This window comes from Agelaius phoeniceus, chromosome 36, assembly GCF_051311805.1.
Source record: "Agelaius phoeniceus isolate bAgePho1 chromosome 36, bAgePho1.hap1, whole genome shotgun sequence".
In the NCBI taxonomy this organism is placed as follows: domain Eukaryota; kingdom Metazoa; phylum Chordata; class Aves; order Passeriformes; family Icteridae; genus Agelaius; species Agelaius phoeniceus.
The window spans coordinates 750,578-772,307 of NC_135300.1; the positions used below are offsets into that span (position 1 = coordinate 750,578).

At 50.5% G+C, this 21,730-nt stretch overlaps 4 protein-coding genes across 23 annotated transcripts in view; 1 reads left to right on the top strand and 3 right to left on the bottom strand.

Moving 5' to 3' along the window:
- The window catches only part of LOC129134070 (alpha-actinin-4), a 32,676-nt gene extending 31,746 nt beyond the window's left edge, over positions 1-930 (bottom strand). For 7 of the 10 annotated variants that reach the window (XM_077193014.1, XM_077193007.1, XM_077193013.1 and 4 more), the window contains exon 1: positions 684-929. In XM_077193014.1, the coding sequence (XP_077049129.1) occupies positions 684-824 (141 nt within the window). In that variant the 5' untranslated portion in view covers positions 825-929. Of the gene's footprint in view, positions 1-683 lie in introns of all 10 variants that reach the window. The other 3 variants (XM_077193015.1, XM_077193011.1, XM_077193012.1) reach the window with 1 other exon arrangement.
- Positions 931-1,163: 233 nt separating this feature from the next.
- On the bottom strand, positions 1,164-4,242 carry EIF3K (eukaryotic translation initiation factor 3 subunit K). The gene is made up of 8 exons (XM_077193044.1): positions 4,089-4,242; positions 3,794-3,892; positions 3,590-3,710; positions 3,200-3,274; positions 3,030-3,096; positions 2,441-2,518; positions 1,781-1,906; positions 1,164-1,290 (listed from the first exon to the last, which is right to left on the bottom strand). Exons 1-8 carry the CDS (start codon positions 4,145-4,147, stop codon positions 1,259-1,261), a joined length of 657 nt encoding a protein of 218 aa, XP_077049159.1. The 5' UTR covers positions 4,148-4,242; the 3' UTR covers positions 1,164-1,258.
- Positions 4,243-5,237: 995 nt separating this feature from the next.
- Positions 5,238-14,664, top strand: YIF1B (Yip1 interacting factor homolog B, membrane trafficking protein). 6 transcript variants are annotated; one of them, XM_077193035.1, is made up of 8 exons: positions 5,248-5,393; positions 5,468-5,709; positions 6,477-6,581; positions 8,260-8,338; positions 9,258-9,315; positions 11,450-11,605; positions 13,052-13,145; positions 14,347-14,664. In XM_077193035.1, exons 1-8 carry the CDS (start codon positions 5,375-5,377, stop codon positions 14,500-14,502), a joined length of 909 nt encoding a protein of 302 aa, XP_077049150.1. In that variant the 5' UTR covers positions 5,248-5,374; the 3' UTR covers positions 14,503-14,664. The 6 variants fall into 6 exon arrangements, with proteins under 6 accessions (XP_077049151.1, XP_077049150.1, XP_077049152.1 ...); XM_077193037.1 differs by lacking the exon at positions 14,347-14,664 and adding an exon at positions 14,169-14,263; XM_077193039.1 differs by lacking the exon at positions 14,347-14,664 and adding an exon at positions 13,658-13,762.
- Positions 14,665-17,927: 3,263 nt separating this feature from the next.
- LOC143696526 (uncharacterized) lies at positions 17,928-20,216 on the bottom strand. Of its 6 annotated transcripts, none has more exons than XM_077193027.1 (4): positions 20,060-20,216; positions 18,683-19,997; positions 18,444-18,522; positions 17,928-18,403 (listed from the first exon to the last, which is right to left on the bottom strand). In XM_077193027.1, the coding sequence occupies exons 2-4, from the start codon at positions 19,731-19,733 to the stop codon at positions 18,163-18,165; spliced, it is 1,371 nt and encodes a 456-aa protein (XP_077049142.1). In that variant the 5' UTR covers positions 19,734-19,997; positions 20,060-20,216; the 3' UTR covers positions 17,928-18,162. The 6 variants fall into 6 exon arrangements, with proteins under 6 accessions (XP_077049142.1, XP_077049141.1, XP_077049143.1 ...); XM_077193026.1 differs by having other exon boundaries at positions 18,683-19,966; positions 19,998-20,216; XM_077193028.1 differs by having other exon boundaries at positions 18,683-18,745; positions 18,857-20,216.
- Positions 20,217-21,730: the final 1,514 nt, after the last annotated feature.

Sequence of the window (21,730 nt, forward strand, 5' to 3'; positions counted from 1 at the left end):
GGTGTGGTACCCCCCTCCAAACACAGCACCCCAAAATTCAGCTCTCATCTCTCAGGTCTGGTACCCCCTCCTAAAAACCACCCTGGGGGTCCCCAAAGTGTCCCCTCCCCACCCAGTTACGGGGGTCGCTCCCCCTCTGACCCCCAAAAGTCCCGATTCACCCCCAGACCCGGCTCGGACCTTGCGGGGACACCCTGAGCCCCCTCAGACTCCTCAGGGACCCCTCAGAGATGCCCCCAAAAGGTCCTGGCAGCCCTCAGGTGTCCCTGCCCCGGGCTGGGAGCGCTCAGGAACCCCTCAAAGGAGCCCCTCAGACTCGAATCCCCTCAGAAATCCCAGGATCCCGCACGGATCCCCTCAGGGACCCCTCAGACACCCCAGGATCCCTCATGGATCCCCTCAGGGACACCAAGACCCCTCACAGATCCCCTCAGTGACCCCTCAGACACCCCGAAATCCCTCATGGATCCCCTCAGGGACCTCTCAGACACCCCAAGATCCCTCACGGATCCCCTCAGACACCCCAGGATCCCTCATGGACCCCCCAGCTCCCCCTGCCCCGCGCTCTGGGACCCCTCAGAGACCCCTCAAGCCCTCCAGAGCCCTCAGGCTGTGCAACCCCCTCAGGGACCCCTCAGCCCCTCACAATCCCCCCTCAGTGACCCCCCCCCAGCCCCCCCCACCTTGCGCTGCTGTTTCTCCCAGGCGGGGTCCAGGAGTAGATCCCGATCCCAATCGTCCTCTTGGGCCATGTAGTCGCCATTGGGGCCGGGCCCGTTCCCGCCGTACGGGTGGGGTTGCCCCGCGCTGTGGTAATCCACCATTATCGCCGCCCTGATGTCGCGACAGGCGGAGGACGCGCCAGCGACACGGACCCGAATCGGTCCCCCCCCACCCGCGCCCTGACTGCGCACGCGCCGCCGCCCAGGCCGCGCCCACCGCGCCGCGCGCGCACGGGCTGGGCGGAGCCACGCCCACCGCCCTCAGGCGCCTCTGTGGCCACGCCCACCACCACACCCACCGCCCTCACGGAGCAGAGACCGCGCCCACAACCGCGTTAAACCCCGCCCACAGCGCCCAAGCCCCGCCCACAAGAAGCCACGCCCATTGCCCCTCAGAATCCCCCCCCTCCATTTTGACGCCCCCCAAGAATGAGCCCAGTCCCGATTTGGAGCCTCTTTACTGGTTAAACTGGGCAGGATCGGGGGTGGGGGGTTGGAATTGGGGGATCGGTGTTGAGGGCTCGCTTCTGGGGGGCTCAGAGAGAGGACGCCATGATGCTGGACACACCTGGGAGGAAAAGAGGTGAGATGGAGGGGGGCCCAGGACACCCCTGTGCTTCCAATCTCCCCCAGACACCCCCAGTATCCCTTCCCAGACCCCCAAAACCCATCCAAAACTCCTCACACACCCCCAGGCCTCTCCTGTATCCCTCCCCAGACCCCCAAACCCATCCAAAACTCCTCACACACCCCCAGGACCCTCCTGTATCCCTTCCCAGACCCCCAAACCCATCCAAAACTCCTCACACACCCCCAGGACCCTCCTGTATCCCCTCCCAGACCCCCAAAACCTATCCAAAACTCCTCAGACACCCCCAGGCCTCTCCTGTATTGTCCCAAACCCTCTTCAGATCCCCCAAACCTCCTCCAGGACCCCAAAATCTCCACGGGATCTCCCTGTATCCTCACAAGACCCCCCAAAACCCCCCGAGAACCCCCCAAAACATCCCCAAACTCCCACCAGGATGTCCCAAACCCCCCCAGGAGCCCCAACCCACTGTCGAAGTCGATCTTCTCCACGATGTTCTTGGGTTTGATGTTCTCCTCCTGGTTGGAGATCAGGATCCGCCCCGGCTCCGGCTCCGTCCACCCGTATTTGCTCATCCACACCCTCAGCTGCGACTCTGGGGGGCACAGCGGGGTCTGGGGGGGCTTGGACACCCCCCAGAGACACCCAAACCCCCGCCATGATCCCCCAAACCCTTCCAGACCCTGTTGCACCTCCTCAGGACCCCCCAAATCCCAGCCAGGACGTCCAAAACCCCAGGCAGGACCCCCCAAACCCCCTCAGGACCCCAACTTCTACCTGGGACCCCCCTAAACCCCCCAAACCCCCAAAACCCGAGGCAGGACCCCCCAAACCCCTTCAGGACCCTCCCAAAGCTCCCTCTAGAACCCAACTTCTACCTGGGACCCCCCAAATCCCATCACAGGACCCCCAAAACCCCACCCAGGGCTCCCCAAACCCCCTCAGGACCCTCCCAAAGCTCCCTCCAGAACCCAATTTCTACCTGGGACCCCCCAAACCCCACTCAGGACCCCCCAAAACCCCACCTAGAGCTCCCCAAACCCCCTCAGGACCCTCCCAAAGCTCCTTCCAGAACCCAACTTCTACCTGGGACCCCCAAAATCCCCACTCAGGACCCCCAGCCCCTCACCTGAGAGGTCCCCCAGCATCTCGGCGAGCAGCCAGCGGTCGATGTGCTGGTACGTGATCCCCACCACGTGGCAAATGACTGTGGGGACCCCCACGGTGCCACTGAGCCCCCCAAAACTGTCCAGAATCCCCCAACACACCCCCAGATCCCCAAAACCTCCCAAAGCCCCTCAAGATTCCCTTTAAACCCCGCCAGGACCCCCAAAACCTCCTCAGGGACCCTCAAATCCCACCTGAATCACCCCCAGGTTCCTCCAGGAACTCCTAGAGATAACCCAGGACCCCCAAAACCTCCCCAAAGCCCCTGAAGAATCCCCCCAAACCCCCCAGGACCCCCAAAACCTCCCCAAAGCCCCTCAGGATTCCCTCCAAGCCCCCCAAAACCTCCCCAAAGCCCCTCAGGATTCCCTCCAAGCCCCCCAAAACCTCCTCAAAGCCCCTCAGGATTCCCTCCAAGCCCCCCAAAACCTCCTCAAAGCCCCTCAGGATTCTCTCCAGGACCCCCCAAAACCTCCCCAAAGCCCCTCAAGATTCCCTCCAAGCCCCCCCAAAACCTTCCAGGACCCCCCAAACCCCCCAGACCCCCTCACATTTCCTGACGGAGTCCTCGAAGCCGGTGATCCCCTCCAGCAGCTCCATGTTCTCGTCCAGCGCTTGCTGTCGGAATTTTGGGGGGGTCACCCCCGCATTCAGGGCTCCCCCTTTGTCTCCAGGACCACCCCCCCAGGGTTTTGGGGACCCCAGTTTTTGGGGGGCTCACCCAGAAGGACTGGAAGTGGCAGGTCTCCAGCAGCTCCCCCAGGTACAGGATCTGCCGGATGGGCCGCTCCTCTTGCTGAGTTTTGGGGAGGTCAAGGGAAAATTTGGGACAGAAATGGGGAGGTTTGGGGCTGAACCCCAAAAATCTCCCTCCCCCAGGTCCCCAACATTTGAATTTGGGGGGGATTTTGAGGGCAGAAACGCCAGATTTGGTCTCTCTGGGGTGGGACTGGGAGCTGTCAGCAGGAACAAGGGGGGTCCCTGGGGAGGGTTGGGGGGGTCCTTATGGAATTTGGGGTTCCCCGTGGATTTGGGGGTTTCCTGGGGGGTTTCCCCTGGATTTGGGGTGTCCCAGATTTGGGGTCCCCCCATTTTGGGGTGTCCAGGATACGTGGGCCTGGTCGATCATGCACTTGCAGAGGGTGAAGTCGGTGTGGGGCAGGTTGGTGAGCGCCTTGAGCAGGATCTGCGCCGTCACCCCGGTCTGGAAGAAGGCTGGGTTGAACTGGTACCTGCACAGGTGAGCCCAGGTGAGTTCCAGGACCCCCAAACTCCCCCCTGAGCCCCCTAAAATTCCTCCCCCAGGAGCTCTCACAGCTTCAGCACGGCCAGGTTGGCCTCCAGGTCGTAGGCGTTCTCCTTGGCCTGCGTCTCCACGTAGCGCTCCAGCGTGGCCAGGTTCTCAGGGTTGTACCTGTGCAGGTTTGACACACGTGTGACACACCTGGGACACACCTGTGACACACCTGGGACCCCCCCCATTACACACCGGGGACCTCCCTTTACACACCTGGGACCTCCCTTTACACACCTGGGACCCCCCTTTACACACCTGGGATCCCCTCAGGGCCCCCCAGTCCTCTCCCAGTCCCTCCCAGTGCTCCCAGTACCTGTCGATGCCCCGCAGCAGTTTCCCCACGTTCGCCCGCATCTGCTCGAACAGCGCCATGTTCGCGGCTCTTCCGGAAGTGGCGTCACAGCCACTTCCGCTTTACCACGCTCCCTGGCCACGCCCACACCGCGAGATCACGTGAACGGATCCCGGTCACGCCCAGCGCTTTAGCCACGCCCACAGCGCGAGATCACGTGGGCTGATCCTGGTCACGCCCGCCGCTTTAGCCACGCCCCCTCCAGTACGGGCGGCGTCTGGAACTGGGGCGGGAATGGAGTGACAGCCCTGGGAGGAACTGGGACAAACTGGGATTGTAGCTGATCATACTGGGATTTCACTGGGTGTGAAAAATGCGTATTCTGTGATTGGCTTTTCGCAAATATTAAAATGAATATTTTATGTGTTGTGTTAAGAAGTAATGTTGTATTAATTCGCTTAAGTGGTGCGTTAAATACAGTTTTAGGTTATAAAGAGTCACGTTTTTAACTCTTTTCCCCTCAGGGTTGCTGCACTTTCCCCCGCACGTTTCCCTCCCTTTTCCCCTCACATTTTTCTCTCTTTTCACTTCACAATTCCCGCCCTTTTCTCCTCTCACGTATCCCTCATTTCCCCTCACATTTCTCTCTTCCCCTCACATTTCTCTTTCCCCCTGACATTTCCCCCCTTTTCTCCCTCACATTTCCCTCCCTTTTCCCCTCACGTTTCCCTCTCTTCTCTCCCCACATTTCTCTCTTTTCTCCCCTCACGATTCCCGCCACCAGGGCCACTGCTATGATCGTGACATTGTGACCCTGGGGACATCCCGGGCCTGGGGACACCCTGGGAACATTTCAGGCGGGCACTAGGCCCCAGCGCGCCCCCGTTACCATGACAACCCCAGCGTGGCACGGCCGCCATCTTAACTCCGGGCACGAGCTCCTCTTCCTGCCAACCACTTCCGGCCCCTCAGCCAATCACAACCTCTCGACTTCCCCACGTGATTCCCGGTGTCGAACACGGAAGTACCGCCGTAATTGACCTTACCGGAGCCCGTGACGCTCCCGCAGCCCCAGCAGCATTGGCGACACCCCTGGGGACATTATGGGGTCACTCCGAGCCGTCACGAGCGCGCTGTAGCCCCGTTGCCATGGAAACAACAAGAACGCCGCGGCCGCCATCTTTTAACTCTTGGCAACGCCGCCATCTTAACTCCGGGCACGACTTCCGGCCTCCCTGCCAATCACAACCTCTCATTTCACCCACGTGACCCCCGGTAACGCCGAACCCGGAAGCGCCGCCGCCGCCATGGACCCCGCCGCTCCCCGTGAGTTCCGTGAGGGAAATTCGGGTTTTAAACCCCCTAAACCCCCTGAATTTCACCTTTCCCTTGCTTTTTAGCCCCAAAACGCCGCGGGCCCGCTCGCTTGGCCGATCCGCGGCCGCTGTTCGAGGACACGAGCGCTACCGGGGCTTCACCGGGCCGCGGGTTCGGGGCTCCGCCGCCGCCTTCGGCCTCGTCGGCCTCGTCATCTTCATCATCCTCGGCACCGTTCGGGCCGCCCGGGGCGTTCCTGGCCGAGCCCGTGAGCTCGCTGGCCGCGGCCTACGGGAGCAGCCTGGCCTCGCATGTGGAGGGGAACGTGAGTGAGGGGAGAACGGGAAATAACGGGGAAAATGGGAAATAACGGGGGAAAACCGGGGGGAAACGGGGGGGAAAAACGGGAGAGGAATCCCGCAAAATTTCCTAGGACTCCCAAAACTTCCATTGGGATACCCCAGATTCATCTTGGGACTGCCAAATAACGGGAAAAACCAGGGGAAATGGGGGAAAAACGATGAAAAAACCGTGGGAAAACCACGGGAAAATAGGGGAAAAATAATGGGGAAAAACGGGGGGGGGGAATGGGGAAAACCCAAGGGAAAATAGGGGAGAAATAATGGGGGAAAAAAGGGGGGAAATGGGGAAAAAATGTGGGGAAATAATGTGTAAAAAGCAGGGGGAAATGGGGTGGAAACTGGGGGAAAAAATGAGGTAACTGGGGAAAAAAGGGGGAAATGGGGAAAAATGGGGTGAGGATGGGGAAAAACTGAGAAAAAACTGGGAAAAATAGGGGAAAAAATCAGAAAAACTGGGGAAATGGGTAAAAATAGGGAAAAAAATCAGAGAAAATGGGGCAAAATCAGAAAAAATGGGGGAAAATCATAAAAAACTGGGAAAAAAGTGGGGGGAAATAGAGAAAAGATAGGGAAAAATTGGGAAAAAATGGGGAAAAATTAGGAAAAAATCAGAAAAAAAAAAGGGAAAAAATGGGGGAAAATAGGAAAAAAATCAGGAAAAAACGGGGAGAAAAATGGGAAAAAGCTGGGACAATGTTAAGACGTGGTGTGAGTGGGAATTGTCCCCCAGCTGGGCCGCTGGGTGCCCGTGAGCCGCCTCAAGTATTACTTTGCTGTGGACACCGTGTACGTGGGCAGGAAACTGCGGCTGCTCGTCTTCCCCTTCGGCCACCAGGTACTGGGAGCACTGGAAGAGACTGGGATGGGGATTGGGGGGACTGGGAGGGACTGGGAGGGGGTTTGGGGGCACTGGGAGGGACTGGGAGGGACTGGGAGGGACTGGGAGGGGGATTGGGGGGACTGGGATGGGGTCAGGGGTTACTGGGATGGGGTTGGGGGGCACTGGGAGGGACTGGGAGGGGGTCAGGGGTTACTGGGATGGGGTCAGGGGTTACTGGGATGAGGTTTGGGGGCACTGGGAGGCACTGGGAGGGACTGGGATGGGGTCAGGGGTTACTGGGAGGGACTGGGATGGGGTCAGGGGTTACTGGGATGAGGTTTGGGGGCTCTGGGAGGGACTGGGAGGGACTGGGATGGGGTTGGGGGGACTGGGACAGGGTTTGGGGGCACTGGGAGGGGGTCAGGGGTTACTGGGATGGGGTTGGGGGACACTGGGAGGGACTGGGAGGGGGTCAGGGGTTACTGGGATGAGGTTTGGGGGCACTGGGAGGGACTGGGACGGGGTTGGGACGGGGTTTGGGGGGACTGGGAGGGACTGGGAGGGACTGGGATGGGGATTGGGGGCACTGGGAGTGACTGGGATGGAGACTGGGAGGACTGGGACGGGGTTTGGGGGCACTGGGAGGGGGTCAGGGGTTACTGGGATGGGGTTGGGGGGCACTGGGAGGGAATTTTGGGGTGTACTGGGATTTTTGGAGGGACTGGGAGAGGGTTTGGGGTTACTGGGATGGATTGGGAAAGGTTCTGATGAAATTTTGGGCTGTTTTGGACGGGTTTTGGGGTGTTCAGGGTGATTTGGGGGTATTTGGGTTGTTTTTTGGGGGTATTTGGGGTGGTTTGGGGGTATTTGGGGTGGTTTGGGGGTATTTGGGGTGGTTTCGGGTACTTGGGAGGGTTTGGGGTACTTGGGATGGTTTTGGGGTATTTGGGTTGTTTTTTGGGGTATTTTTGGGGTATTTTCTGTGGTTTTGGGAATATTTGGGTGCGTTTTGGATGTATTTTGAGTGGGTTTTGGGACATTTGGGGTGGTTTTTTGGGGGTATTTTGGAGTGGGTTTTGGGGTGTTTGGGGTGAGTTTTTGGGGTATTTTGGCTCATTTTCGGGGTATTTGGGGTGGTTTTTGGGGTATTTTGGCTCGTTTTTTGGGATATTTGTGGTTTTTGGGATTTGGGGTGGGCCTGGGTGGTGTTTTTGGGGTATTTTGGCTTGTTTTTGGGGTGTTTGGGGTGGTTTTTGGGGTGTTTGGGGTGGTTTTTGGGGTATTTGGGCTCGTTTTCGGGGTATTTTGGCTCGGTTTTGGGGTATTTGGGCTCGGTTTTGGGGTATTTTGGCTCGGTTTTGGGGTATTTGGGCTCGTTTTTGGGGTATTTTGGCTCGTTTTTGGGATATTTGTGTTTTTTGGGATGTGGGGTGGGCTTGGGTGGTGTTTTTGGGGTATTTTGGCTCGTTTTTGGGGTATTTTGGCTCGTTTTTGGGGTGTTTTGGCTCGTTTTTGGGGTATTTTGGCTCGTTTTTGGGGTATTTGGGCTCGTTTTTGGGGTATTTTGGCTCGTTTTTGGGGTATTTTGGCTCGGTTTTGGGGTATTTTGGCTCGTTTTTGGGGTATTTTGGCTCGTTTTTGGGGTATTTTGGCTCATTTTGGGGTGTTTGGGCTGGCTGACCCCTGGCCCCAGGACTGGCAGGTGCGGTACCAGCAGGACACCCCGGTGGCTCCGCGCTTCGATGTCAACGCCCCCGACCTCTACATCCCGGGTAGGGACCCCAAAAACCCCCGGGGACCCCAAAATACAGATCGGGACCCCATGGGAACCCCAAAATACAGATCAGGACCCCCTGGGAACCCCAAAATACAGATCGGGACCCCCAAAACCCCCCCTGGGAACCCCAAAATACAGATCAGGAACCCCCAGGAACGCCAAAATCCAGATCAGGACCCCCAAAAACCCCCGGGGACCCCAAAATCCAGCTCAGGACCCCCAAAAACCCCCCTGGGACCCCAAAATCCAGATCGGGACCCCCAAAAAACCCAAAATCCAGCTCAGGACCCCCAAAACCCCCCCCGGGAACCCCAAAATCCAGATCAGAACCCCTGGGAACCCCAAAATCCAGATCGGGACCCCCAAAAATCCCCGGGACCCCAAAATCCAGATCGGGAGCCCCAAAAACCCCAAAATCCAGATCGGGACCCCCCTGGGACCCCAAAATCCAGATCGGGACCCCCAAAACCCCCCCGGGAACCCCAAAATCCAGATCAGGACCCCCCAAAACCCCCCTGGGAACCCCAAAATCCAGATCAGGACCCCCAAAAATCCCCATGGGAACCCCCAGAATCCAGCTCAGGACCCCCAAAATCCAGATCGGGACCCTAAAAACCCCCCTGGGACCCCCCAAAACCCCCAAAATTCATCTTTGGACCCCCCCAAATCCACCCTGGCACCCCCCAAACCCTCCCAGGGATCCCCAAAATTCTCAGGAGCCCAAACCCTCCCAAAATTCTCAAAAATCCCCCAAAATTTCCTCCAAAATTCCTGAAATTCTCCCCAAATCCCTCAAAATCTCCACCCAAAACCCCCAAATTCTCCTGAATTTTCTTCCAAATCCCTTGAAATCCCCCAAATTCCCCAAAATTCCCCCAAAATCTCCCCAAAATTCCCAATTTTCTTGCTCACAGCCATGGCCTTCCTCACCTACATCCTCCTCGCCGGCCTCGCTTTGGGCACCCAAAACAGGTACAAAAATCCCTTTTTTTTTACCTAAAAATCCCTTTTTTTACCTAAAAATCCTTTTTTTACCTAAAAATCCCTTTTTTTTACCTAAAAATCCCTTTTTTTACCTAAAAATCCCTTTTTTTACCTAAAAATCCCTTTTTTTACCTAAAAATCCCTTTTTTTTACCTAAAAATCCCTTTTTTCCCCCAGAAATCCCATTTTTTTCCCCAATTTTTCCCCAATTTTTTCCCCAATTTTTCCCCAATTTTTCCCCAAATTTCCTCCCATTTTCTCCCAGTTTTCCCCCAAGATTTCCCCAATTTTTTCCTCAATTTTCCGGAATTTTCCCCCAGTTTCCCCTTAATTTCCCCTTAATTTCCCCCAATTTCTCCCACATTTTTCCCCCAATTTTCCCCACAGTTTTCGCCCAATTTTTTCCCAATTTTTCCCCCAATTTTTCCCCACCCAAACCCCTCAATTTTTTGGGTTAAATTTCCAGGTTTTCTCCAGACAGCCTGGGGCTGGTGGCGAGCTCGGTGCTGAGCCAAAAAATCCCAAAAAAACCCCAAAAACCCCCAAACCTCCCCTCAAAAAAACCCAAATAAACCCTTCCAAAAATCCCCAAAAAACGAAACAAAAATCCTAAAAAAATGCCAAAAAATTCAATTTTTTCTCCGTTTTTTCCCCGTTTTTTCCCCGTTTTTTTCCCCGTTTTTTCCCCGTTTTTCACCCGATTTTTCCCCCGATTTTTTTCCAACTTTTCCCCAATTTTCCCCCAACGTTTCCCCACCCAAACCCCTCATTTTTTTTGGTGTTAAATCCCCAGATTTTCCCCGGACAGCCTGGGGCTGGTGGCGAGCTCGGTGCTGAGCCAAAAAATCCCAAAAAAACCCCAAAAACCCCCAAACCTCCCCTCAAAAAAACCCAAATAAACCCCTCAAAAAAACCCCCAAAAATCCCCCCAAAACCCCTCCAAAAATCCCCAAAAAAACGAAACAAAAACCCTAAAAAAATCCAAAAAAATCCAATTTTTTCTCCGTTTTTTCCCCGTTTTTCACCCGATTTTTCCCCGATTTTTTCCCAATTTTTTCCCAATTTTTCCCCAACGTTTCCCCACCCAAACCCCTCATTTTTTTGGTGTTAAATCCCCAGATTTTCCCCGGACAGCCTGGGGCTGGTGGTGAGCTCGGTGCTGAGCCAAAAAATCCCAAAAAAACCCCAAAAACCCCCAAACCTCCCCTCAAAAAAACCCAAATAAACCCTTCCAAAAATCCCCCAAAAATGAAACAAAAACCCTAAAAAAATGCCAAAAAATCCAATTTTTTCATCGTTTTTTCTCCGTTTTTTCCCCGTTTTTCACCCGATTTTTCCCCGATTTTTTTCCAATTTTCCCCCAATTTTTCCCCAACTTTTCCCCACCCAAACCCCTCATTTTTTTGGGTTAAATCCCCAGATTTTCCCCGGACAGCCTGGGGCTGGTGGCGAGCTCGGCGCTGGCCTGGCTGCTGCTGGAGGTGCTGAGCGTTCTCCTGAGCCAAAAAACCTCCAATAAATCCCCCAAAAAAACTCAAAAAAACCCAAATAAACCCCTCAAAAAAACCCAAAAAATCCCCCCAAAACCCCTCCAAAAATCCCCAAAAAACGAAACAAAAACCCTAAAAAAATGCCAAAAAATTCAATTTTTTCCCCGTTTTTTCCCCGTTTCTTCCCCGTTTTTCACCCGATTTTTCCCCGATTTTTCCCCGATTTTCACCCAATTTTCCCCCAATTTTTCCCCAATTTTTCCCCACCCAAACCCCTCATTTTTTTGGTGTTAAATCCCCAGATTTTCCCCGGACAGCCTGGGGCTGGTGGCGAGCTCGGCGCTGGCCTGGCTGCTGCTGGAGGTGCTGAGCGTTCTCCTGAGCCAAAAAACCTCCAATAAATCCCCCAAAACACCTCAAAAAACCCAAATAAAAACCCTCAAAAAAACCCAAATAAACCCCTCCAAAAATCCCCAAAAAACGAAACAAAAATCCTAAAAAAATGCCAAAAAATTCAATTTTTTCTCAGTTTTTTCCCCGTTTTTCACCCGATTTTTCCCCGATTTTCACCCAATTTTCCCCCAATTTTTCCCCACCCAAACCCCTCAATTTTTTTGGTGTTAAATCCCCAGATTTTCCCCGGACAGCCTGGGGCTGGTGGCGAGCTCGGCGCTGGCCTGGCTGCTGCTGGAGGTGCTGAGCGTTCTCCTGAGCCTTTACTTGGTCACCGTCAGCACCGACCTCACCCCCATCGACCTCCTGGCCTTTGCTGGCTACAAATACGTGGGGTGAGCCAAAATCCCCATTTTTTACCCCAAAAATCCCCAACAGATTCCAAAAACCCCCTTGAAATGCCCCAAAATCGCCAGGAGTTGCCCCAAAATTCCCACAAATTCCCTCAAAATCCTGCTCAAAACGCCCCAATTCCCCCCCAAAGTCCTCTCCCAATCCCCCAAAATTCGAAATAATCCCCAAAATCCCCCAAATTTGGGGTTTTTACCCCAAAATCTCAAAAAAAGTCCTCGAAATGCCCCAAAATTGCCACAAATTCCCCCAAAATCGCCACAAATTCCCCCAAAATCCCGCTCAAAACGCCCCAATTCCCACTCAAAGTCCACTCCCAATCCCCCAAAATTCAAAATAATTCCCAAAATCCCCAAATTTGGTGGTTTTACCCCAAAATCACCACAAATTCCCCCAAAATCCCGCTCAAAACGCCCAAATTCCCCCCCAAAGTTCTCTCCCAATCCCCCAAAATTCAAAATAATCCCCAAAATCCCCAAATTCGGTGGTTTTACCCCAAAATCACCACAAATTCCCTCAAAATCCCGCTCAAAACACCCCAAAAATTCCACAAAATCCCCAAAATTTGGGGTTTTTACTCAGAGTTTTGGGTTAAAATCCTCAATTTTGGAGTTAAAAACCCCAATTTTGGGTTAAAATCCCCAGTTTTGGTATCAACCCCCCCAATTTTGGGTTAAAGTCCCCAATTTTGGGTTAAAATCCCCAATTTTTGGGGTTAAACCCCCCAATTTTGGGGTTAAAATCCCCCAATTTTTGGGATTAAACCCCCCATTTTGGGCTAAAATCCCCAATTTTGGGGTTAAAATCCCAAATTTTGGTTTAAAATCCCCCCAATTTTGGGGTTAAACCCCCCAATTTTGGGGTTAAAATCCCCCAATTTTTGGGATTAAACCCCCCATTTTGGTTAAAATCCCCAATTTTGGGGTTAAAATCCCAAATTTTGGTTTAAAATCCCCCCAATTTTGGGGTTAAAATCCCCCAATTTTGGGGTTAAAATCTCCCAATTTCTGGGTTAAAATCTCCCAATTTTTGGGTTAAAATCCCCCAATTTTTGGGATTAAACCCCCCATTTTGGGCTAAAATCCCCAATTTTGGGGCTAAAATCCCCAATTTTGGGGTTAAAATCCCCAATTTGGGGCTAAAATCCCCAATTTTGGGGTTAAAATCCCCAATTTTGGGCTAAAATCCCCAATTTTGGGGCTAAAATCCCCATTTTTTGGGTTACAATCCCCATTTTTTTGGGTTAAAATCCCCATTTTTTGGGGTTACAATCCCCAATTTTGGGGCTAAACTCCCCATTTTTGGTTCAACTCCCCATTTTTGGGGTTAAACTCCCCAATTTTGGGGTTAAAATCCCCATTTTTGGGGTTACAATCCCCATTTTTGGGTTTAAACCCCCCATTTTTGGGGTTCACCCCCCATTTCTCCAGGATGATCGTGGGGCTCGTGGCCGGGCTGCTCCTGGGCAGGGTCGGGTACTACGTGGCCTTGACCTGGTGCTGTTTGAGCATCTTTGTCTTCATGGTGAGTCTGGGGCCTTTCGGGGCTTTTGGGGCTTTTTGGGGTTTTTTGGGGTTTTTTGGGTTTTTTTTGGGTTTTTTTGGGTTTTTTTTTTTTTTGGGGGGGGGGGGTTTTTGGGTTTTTTGGGGGTTTTTTTTGGGTTTTTTTTTGTTCTAAATCCCAATTTTCCCAAATTTCCCGGATTTCTCCCCAGATCCGGACGCTGCGGCTGAAGCTGCTCTGGGTGTGGCAGCTGAGGGGATTTTGGGGCTGATTTTGGGGGTTTTAAATGCAATTTCAATGGGATTTTTGGCCTTTTTTTGGCTTTTTTTTTGGTTCTAAATCCCAAATTTCCCGGATTTCTCCCCAGATCCGGACACTGCAGCTGAAGCTGCTCTCGGATCCCTCCACCATGGGGGTTTTGGGGCTGATTTTGGGGGTTTTTAATGCAATTTTAATGGGATTTTTGGGGGAAATTTCGCCCTTTTTTTGTTCTAAATCCCAATTTTTCCCAAATTTCCCGGATTTCTCCCCAGATCCAGACTCTGAGGCTGAAGCTGCTGTCGGAGGCGGCGGCCGAGGGGGTTTTGGGGCTGATTTTGGGTGTTTAAAATGCAATTTTAATGGGATTTTTGGGGGGAATTTTGGTGTTTTTTTCAGTTTATTTTTGTTCTAAATCCCACTTTTTCCCAAATTTCCCGGATTTCACCCCAGATCCAGACACTGAGGCTGAAGCTGCTCTTGGATCCCTCCACCATGGAGGTTTTGGGGCCGATTTTGGGTGTTTTAAATGCAGTTTTAGTGGCATTTTTGGGGGGATTTTAGCTTGTTTTTTTGTTCTAAATCCCAATTTTCCCAAATTTCCTGGATTTCTCCCCAGATCCGGACACTGAGGCTGAAGCTGCTCTGGGTGTGGCAGCCGAGGGGATTTTGGTGCCGATTTTGGGGGTTTTAAATGCAGTTTCAATGGGATTTTTGGGAGGAATTTTTGTGGGTTTTTTTGTTCTAAATCCCAATTTTTCCCAAATTCGGGTGATTTCTCCCCAGATCCGGACGCTGCGGCTGAAGCTGCTGTCGGAGGCGGCGGCCGAGGGGGTTTTGGGGCCGATTTTGGGTGTTTAAAATGCAATTTCAATGGGATTTTTGGGGGGATTTTGGTGGTTTTTTCAGTTTATTTTTGTTCTAAATCCCAATTTTTTCCCAAATTTCCCGGATTTCTCCCCAGATCCGGACGCTGAGGCTGAAGCTGCTGTCGGAGGCGGCGGCCGAGGGGGTTTTGGTGCGCGGAGCCAAGAATCAGCTGCGCATGTACCTGACCATGGCCATCGCCGCCGCGCAGCCGCTCTTCATGTACTGGCTCACCTTCCACCTGCTCAGGTGAGCCTGGAAATCCGGGAATTACCTGGAAAATCTGGGAATTGCCGGGAAATCCGGGAATCGCCAGGAAATCCGGGAATCGCCAGGAAAAATCCGGGAATTTCAGCGTTTCCCCCCAGAAAACCCCAACCCCCTGCGCTCTTCAGGTTTCAATAAACGGAATTTGAAGGAGTTTTGGTGGTTTTGTGTTGGGTTTATTTTAAGGGAATTTTGGGGGTTTTTATCCCAAATTTTGGGGGTTTGGATACTGGGGAGAAACCCTGGAATTTCAGCGTTTCTCTCCCAAAAATTCCCGATTTTTTCGTTGCTTTAATAAATGGAATTTGAAGGAGTTTTGGTGGTTTTGTGTTGGGTTTTTTTTTAGGGGATTTTGGGGTTTTTATCCCAAATTTTGAGGGTTTGGATACTGGGGAGAAACCCTGGAATTCCCAAATCCTGAAAAAATCCCGGAATTTCAGCATTTTCCCCCAAAAAACCCCAACCCCCTGCGCTCTTCGGGTTTCAATAAACGGAATTTGGAAGGAGTTCTGGTGGTTTTGTGTTGGGGTTTATTTTAGGGGATTTTGGGGTTTTTATCCCAAATTTGGGAAATTTTGGAGGTTTGGATACTGGGGAGAAACCCTGGAATTTCAGCATTTCTCTCCCAAAAAATCCCCTGCGCTTTTCGGGTTTCAATAAACGGAATTTCAAAGGAGTTTTGGTGGTTTTGTGTTGGGTTTATTTTAGGGAATTTGGGGGTTTTATCCCAAATTTTGGGGTTTTGGATACCGGGGAGAAACCCTGGAATTCCCAAATCCTGAAAAAATCCTGAAATTTCAGCATTTTCCCCCAAAAATTCCCGTTGTTTTTTGTCGCTTTAATAAACGGAGTTTGAAGGAGTTTTGGTGGTTTTGTGTTGGGTTTATTTTAAGGAATTTTGGGGTTTTTATCCCAAATTTTGGGGGTTTGGGGGTTTGGATACTGGGGAGAAATCCTGGAATTTCAGCGTTTCTCTCCCAAAAAATCCCCTGCGCTCTTCGGGTTTCAATAAACGGAATTTGGAAGGAGTTCTGGTGGTTTTGTGTTGGGTTTTTTTTTAGGGGATTTGGGGGTTTTTATCCCAAATTTTGGGGGTTTGGATACTGGGGTGAAACCCTGGAATTTCAGCGTTTCTCTCCCAAAAATTCCCATTATTCGTTATTTTTTGTCGCTTTAATAAACAGAATTTGGAAGGAGTTTTGGCAGTTTTGTGTTGGGTTTATTTTAGGGATTTTGGGGGTTTTTATCCCAAATTTTGGGGTTTGGATACTGGGGAGAAACCCTGGAATTCCCAAATGCTGAAAAAATCCCGGAATTTCAGCGTTTCCCCCAAAAAACCCCAACCCCCTGCGCTCTTCGGGTTTCAATAAACGGAATTTGGAAGGAGTTCTGGTGGTTTTGTGTTGGGGTTTATTTTAGGGGATTTGGGGGTTTTTATCCCAAATTTTGGGGGTTTGGATACCAGGGAGAAACCCTGGAATTCCCAAACCCTGAAAAAATCCCGGAATTTCAGCGCTTTCTCCCCAAAAAACCCCAACCCCTGCGCTCTTCGGGTTTCAATAAACGGAATTTGGAAGGAGTTCTGGTGGTTTTGTGTTGGGTTTATTTTAAGGGAATTTTGGGGGTTTTATCCCAAATTTTGGGGGTTTGGATACTGGGGTGAAACCCTGAAATTTCAGCATTTTCCCCCAAAAATTCCTGTTATTTTTTGTCGCTTTAATAAATGGAATTTGAAGGAGTTTTGGTGGTTTTGTGTTGGGTTTTATTTTAGGGAATTTTGGGGTTTTTATCCCAAATTTGGGAAATTTTGGGGGTTTGGATACTGGGGAGAAACCCTGGAATTCCCAAATCCTGAAAAAACCCTGGAATTCCAGAGTTTCTCCCCAAAAAATTCCCGTTGTTTCTTTGTTACTTTAATAAACAGAATTTGAAGGAGTTTTGGTGCCTTTGTGTTGATTTTTTGGGGTTTTTATCCCAAATTTTGGGGGTTTGGACATTGGGGAGACCCCCCTGAATTCCCAAATCCTGAAAAAATCCCGGAATTCCAGAGTTTTCCCATAAAGTTCCCATTTTCAGTCACTTCAATAAACGGAATTTGAGGTTTTGGTGCCTTTGTGTTGATTTTTGGGGGAATTTTGGGAGGAATTTGAGGAATTTACCCCAAAATTCACTGGATTCTCTCCCCCAGCATTCCCAGAATTCCTCAAATCCCATTTTTTCTCTTTTTTGCCCATTCCCTCCTTTTTCCTCCCATTTTCCTCTGGTTTTTCCCAATTTCCCCCTATTTTTCCTCCGTTTTTCCCAATTTTCCCCATTTATTCCCCAATTTTCCCCATTTTTCCTCAATTTTCCCTCAAGTTTTCCCAATTTCCCCCAATCTTTCCTCCATTTTCCCAATTTCCTGATTTTTCCTCTGGTTTTCCCAATTTTCCCCATTTTTTCCCCACTTTTCCCTATTTTGCCCCCATTTTACCCAATTTCCCCCATTTATTCCCCATTTTCCCCCATTTATTCCCAATTTTTCCCATTTTTTTTAAGGCTCTCTCGGAATTCCCCACCCCAAACCCCCCAAATTCCCCAAAAACTCCACTCGGAATTGCGAAATTAAGAATTTTTATAACAAATCCTCGGAGCGATGAAGAATTCCAGCTTTTTCTGCTTTTGGTTTTTGGGGAATCCCAGGATCCTGAGGGGGTTCCCAGCTGGATTCAGAAACAAAAAAAATTCCCGGGATTTTCTTTTTTTCCTTTTTTTTTCCCTATTTTTTGTTGTTCTTTTGTCTTTTTTTTTTTCTTTTTTCTTTTTTTTTTTTTTACCAAAAAAAGTCTCGGATCCAACACCGGGAAAACAAAAACAAAAACCCAAAAAGTCCCAAAAAACTCCCAAAAAACCTTGAAAAAAATCCCCCCAAAATTCCAACAAAATTAAAAAGAAAAAAAAAAAGATTTAAAAATTGCCCAGCAAAAAAAATCTCCCCCAAAAAAATGTTCAAAAAAACCCCCCCAAATAAATAAATAAATAAATAAATAAATAAATAAAATCTTTAAAAATTAAAAGTTTCGAAAATTCAATTCAATAAATAACCCAGAAAGTCCTCCAGAAATTCTGGGAAAAGAAAATTAATATAAGATAAAATTAAATAAAAAATGGAAAATAAAATAAGTTAATATATAAAATAAAGTAAAATAGAAAATAAAATAAAATATAAAATAAAGTAAAATAAAATAAAATAAAATAGAAAATAAGATAAAATAAAATATAAAATAAAGTAAAATAAAATAATAAAATTAAGTTTAATAATAAAATAAAATAAATAATAAAATAAAATTTAAAAAAAATAAATTTTTAAATTAATATAAAATAAAGTTAAATTAAATAAATAAAGTTAAAATAAAATGAAGTTAATAAATAAAGTTAAATAAATGTAAGATAAATAAGATAAATAAAGTTAATAATAATAAATAAATAATACAAATAAAATAAAGTTAAATTAAATCTTAAAAAATAAAACTAAATTAAATTTTTAAAAATAAAATAAAATAAAATAAAGTAAAATTAAATTAAATTAAGTAAAATAAAATAAATTAAAATTAAATTAAATTAAATCTTTAAAAAATGCAATAAAATAAAGTAAAATTAAATTAAATTAAGTAAAATAAAATAAAATAAACCAAAAATCCCCTCTGGGATTGGCAGGCTCGGGGGATCCGAAATTCCCAAAGAAAATTCCCGAAGGGCGTCCGTGGACAAGGATTTTTAAAAAAATATCTTTGAAACCATCTGAGCTTAAAAATAGACGAGGGTGAAGCTTAAAATGGCAGCGGGAGCCCCGAGGAGCCCCTGGAGCTGCAGCTGCTGCTGCCGGAGCTTCCGGACGGGTCTGGAAGGTTCCGGAAGGGATCCAGAGGTTCTGGATGGGTCTGGAAGGTTCCGGAAGGGATCCAGAGGTTCTGGAGGTTCTGGAAGGTTCCGGAAGGGATCCAGAGGTTCTGGATGGGTCTGGAAGGTTCCGGAAGGGATCCAGAGGTTCTGGAGGTTCTGGAAGGTTCCGGAAGGGATCCAGAGGTCCTGGAGGTTCCGGAAGGTTCCGGAAGGGATCCAGGGGGGCCCTCGGAGCAGTTCTGGAGGTTCCGGAGAGGATCCGGAGGTTCTGGAGGTTCTGGAAGGTTCCGGAAGGGATCCAGGGGGGCCCTCGGAGCCGTTCTGGAGCTGCCGGAGGGGATCCGGAGGTTCTGGAGGTTCTGGAAGGTTCCAGAGGGTCCTGGAAGGGATCCGGAGGTTCTGGAGGTTCCGGATGGTTCCGGAAGGGATCCAGGGGGGCTCTCGGAGCAGTTCTGGAGGTCCTGGAGGGGATCCGGAAGGTTCTGGAAGGGATCCGGAGGTTCTGGAGGTTCTGGAAGGTTCCAGAAGGGATCCAGAGGTGGCCTTGGAGTGGTTCTGGAGGTTCTGGATGGTCCTGGAGGCCTTTGCGTGGTTCTGGAGGTTCTGGAGGGGATCCGGAGAAGTCCTCAGAGAGGTTCTGGAGAAGTTCTGGAGGTTGTGGAGGGGACCCGGAAGGGTCCTTGGAGCGGTTCTGGAGAAGCTCTGGAGGTTCTGGGGGCCTTGGCGCGGTTCTGGAGAAGCTCTGGATGGTTCTGGAGAAGCTCGGGAGGTTCTGGATGATTCCAGAAGCCCTGGGGGGGATGCAGAGGTGTCCTCAGAGCGGTTCTGGAGCTTCTGCAGGGGATCCAGAGGGGTCCTGTGAGTGGTTCTGGATGGTTCTGGAGGGGCTGGAATGACTCCAGAGGTGCCCTTGGAGCAGTTCCAGAGCTCTTGGAGGGGTCCTGGATCTCTTTGAGAGGTTCTGAAGCTCTTGGAGCAATGGCAGCCACTCCAGAGGTGCCCTTGGAGCCGTTCTGGAACGCTTGGAGCGGTTCTGGATCTCCTGGATCGATTCTGGATCTCTTGGATCAACCCAAACCCTCCCAGAGCTGTCCTTGGAGCCATTCTGGAGCTCTGGGGACAATTCTGGACTTCCAGGATCAATGCTGGATCTCCTGGAGAGGTTCTGGATCGGTTCTGGATCTCCTGAAGATGCTTTGGACCTCCAGGATTGGTTCTGGATCTCCTGGAGATGTTCTGGACCTCCAGGATCAGTTCTGGACCGGTTCTGGATGTCCTGGAGAAGTTCTGCACCTCCAGGCTCAGTTCTGGATCTCCTGGAGAGGTTCTGAACATCCAGGATCGGTTCTGGAGCTCCTGGATGGGTTCTGGATCTCCTGGATGGGTTCTGGATCCGCTCTGCACCTCCAGGCTCAGGTCTGGATCTCCAGGCTCAGTTCTGGATCGATTCTGGATCTCCTGGATCGGTTCTGGATCTGTTCTGGATCTCCAGGCTCAGTTCTGGATCCGCTCTGCACCTCCATGCTCAGTTCTGGATCAATTCTGGATCTCCTGGATGGGTTCTGGATCTCCAGGATCGGTTCTGGATCCGCTCTGCACCTCCAGGCTCAGTTCTGGATCGGTTCTGGATCTCCTGGATGGGTTCTGGATCTGCTCTGCACCTCCAGGCTCGGTTCTGGATCTCCTGGATGGGTTCTGGATCCGCTCTGCACCTCCAGGATCAGTTCTGGATCAATTCTGGATCTCCAGGATTGGTTCTGGATCCACTCTGCACCTCCAGGCTCAGTTCTGGATCAGTTCTGGATCCGCTCTGCACCTCCAGGCCTGGCTCCTGCCCCTCCCCAGCCCCACCGCCCCCATCACGACGCCCCCTCCAGCCCTTCCCCTTTCTCCCCCTCCCAGTCCCTGCCCTTGGCCGCCGTTCCGGAACCTTCCAGCTGCTCCAGCTTGGAGGAGCTGGACCTGCCCACGGCGCCGCCGTTGGTCTGGGAGCACACGTGGGACTTGCCCTTGGCCTTGGGCTGGTTGTTGTGGATCTTGTACCGCATCAGGAGGATGAAGATGAACACGAGCACCGAGGCCACGATGATGCCGCCGATGACGATGATCATGGTGCCGCCCAGGAACTGCGGCTGCGGCGAGCGGCAGGGCCGGGGCTGGGCGCTGCGTGGAGAAGCGCGAGCAGCCCAGGGGCCGCGAGGCCGGCAGGGAGCTGCGCGCCTCGGCGAACACGGCCAGCACGCACAGCTCGTAGAGCCGGCCCGGCGCCAGGTCCGACAGCGAGAACGACGAGCTGGGCGCAGGGATCATCCTGCAACGGGAGCGCACGCGGAAATTCACATCCAATTCACACGGTTTGCCTGTTTTTTCCCATTTTTTGGCCAATTTTTCCCCATTTTTTGGTGATTTTTCCATGGTTTCTGGCCATTCTTTCCCTATTTTCTATTCCCTTTCTCATCCCTATCTCCCATTTCTCCATCACCTCTCCCATCCCTTTTTCTCACAATTTCCATCCAATTTTTTGCCATTTTTTCCCCATTTTTCGGCCATTTCTCCATAGTTTTTTGAGCGTTTCATCCCTATTTTCAGACCCTTCTCAAGCTCCACTTCGCATTTTTCCAGATCCTTTTCCATCCATTTTTCCCATTTTCCCCCCCATTTTTTCCCCATTTTTTTGGCGATTTTTCCATGGTTTTTGACTACTGATTCCATATTTTCAGACCCTTTCTCATCCCTATCTCCTGCTTTTTTAGACACTTTTCCTGCAATTTTCCCATGGTTTCTGGCCATTCTTTCCCTATTTTCCATTCCCTTTCTCATCCCTATCTCCCATTTCTCCATCACCTCTTCCGTCCCTTTTTCCCCCAATTTCCATCCAATTTTCCCTATTTTCCCGCCAAATTTCCCTATTTCCTGCCATTTTTCCCTATTTTTCCCGTTCCCAGCCCGTTTTGCCCCATTTCCCAGCCCAGGGGCCACGTGTGAGAACGACGAGCTGGGCGCAGGGATCATCCTGCAACGGGAGCGCACGCGGAAATTCACATCCAATTCCCACAGTTTTGCCTTTTTTTCACCATTTTGGCCATTTTTTCCCAATTTTTGGCCATTTTTCCCCAATTTTTGGCCATTTTTTTACACATTTTTCGGCCATTTCTCCATAGTTTTTTGACCGTTTCATCCCTATTTTCAGACCCTTTTCCATCCCCTGCTCTCCAACCCTTTTCCATATTTTTCAGACCCTTTCCCACCCATTTTTCCAAATTTCCCACCCGTTTTACCATATTTCCCACCCATTCTTTCATTTCTCACCCATTCTTTCATTTCTCACCCAT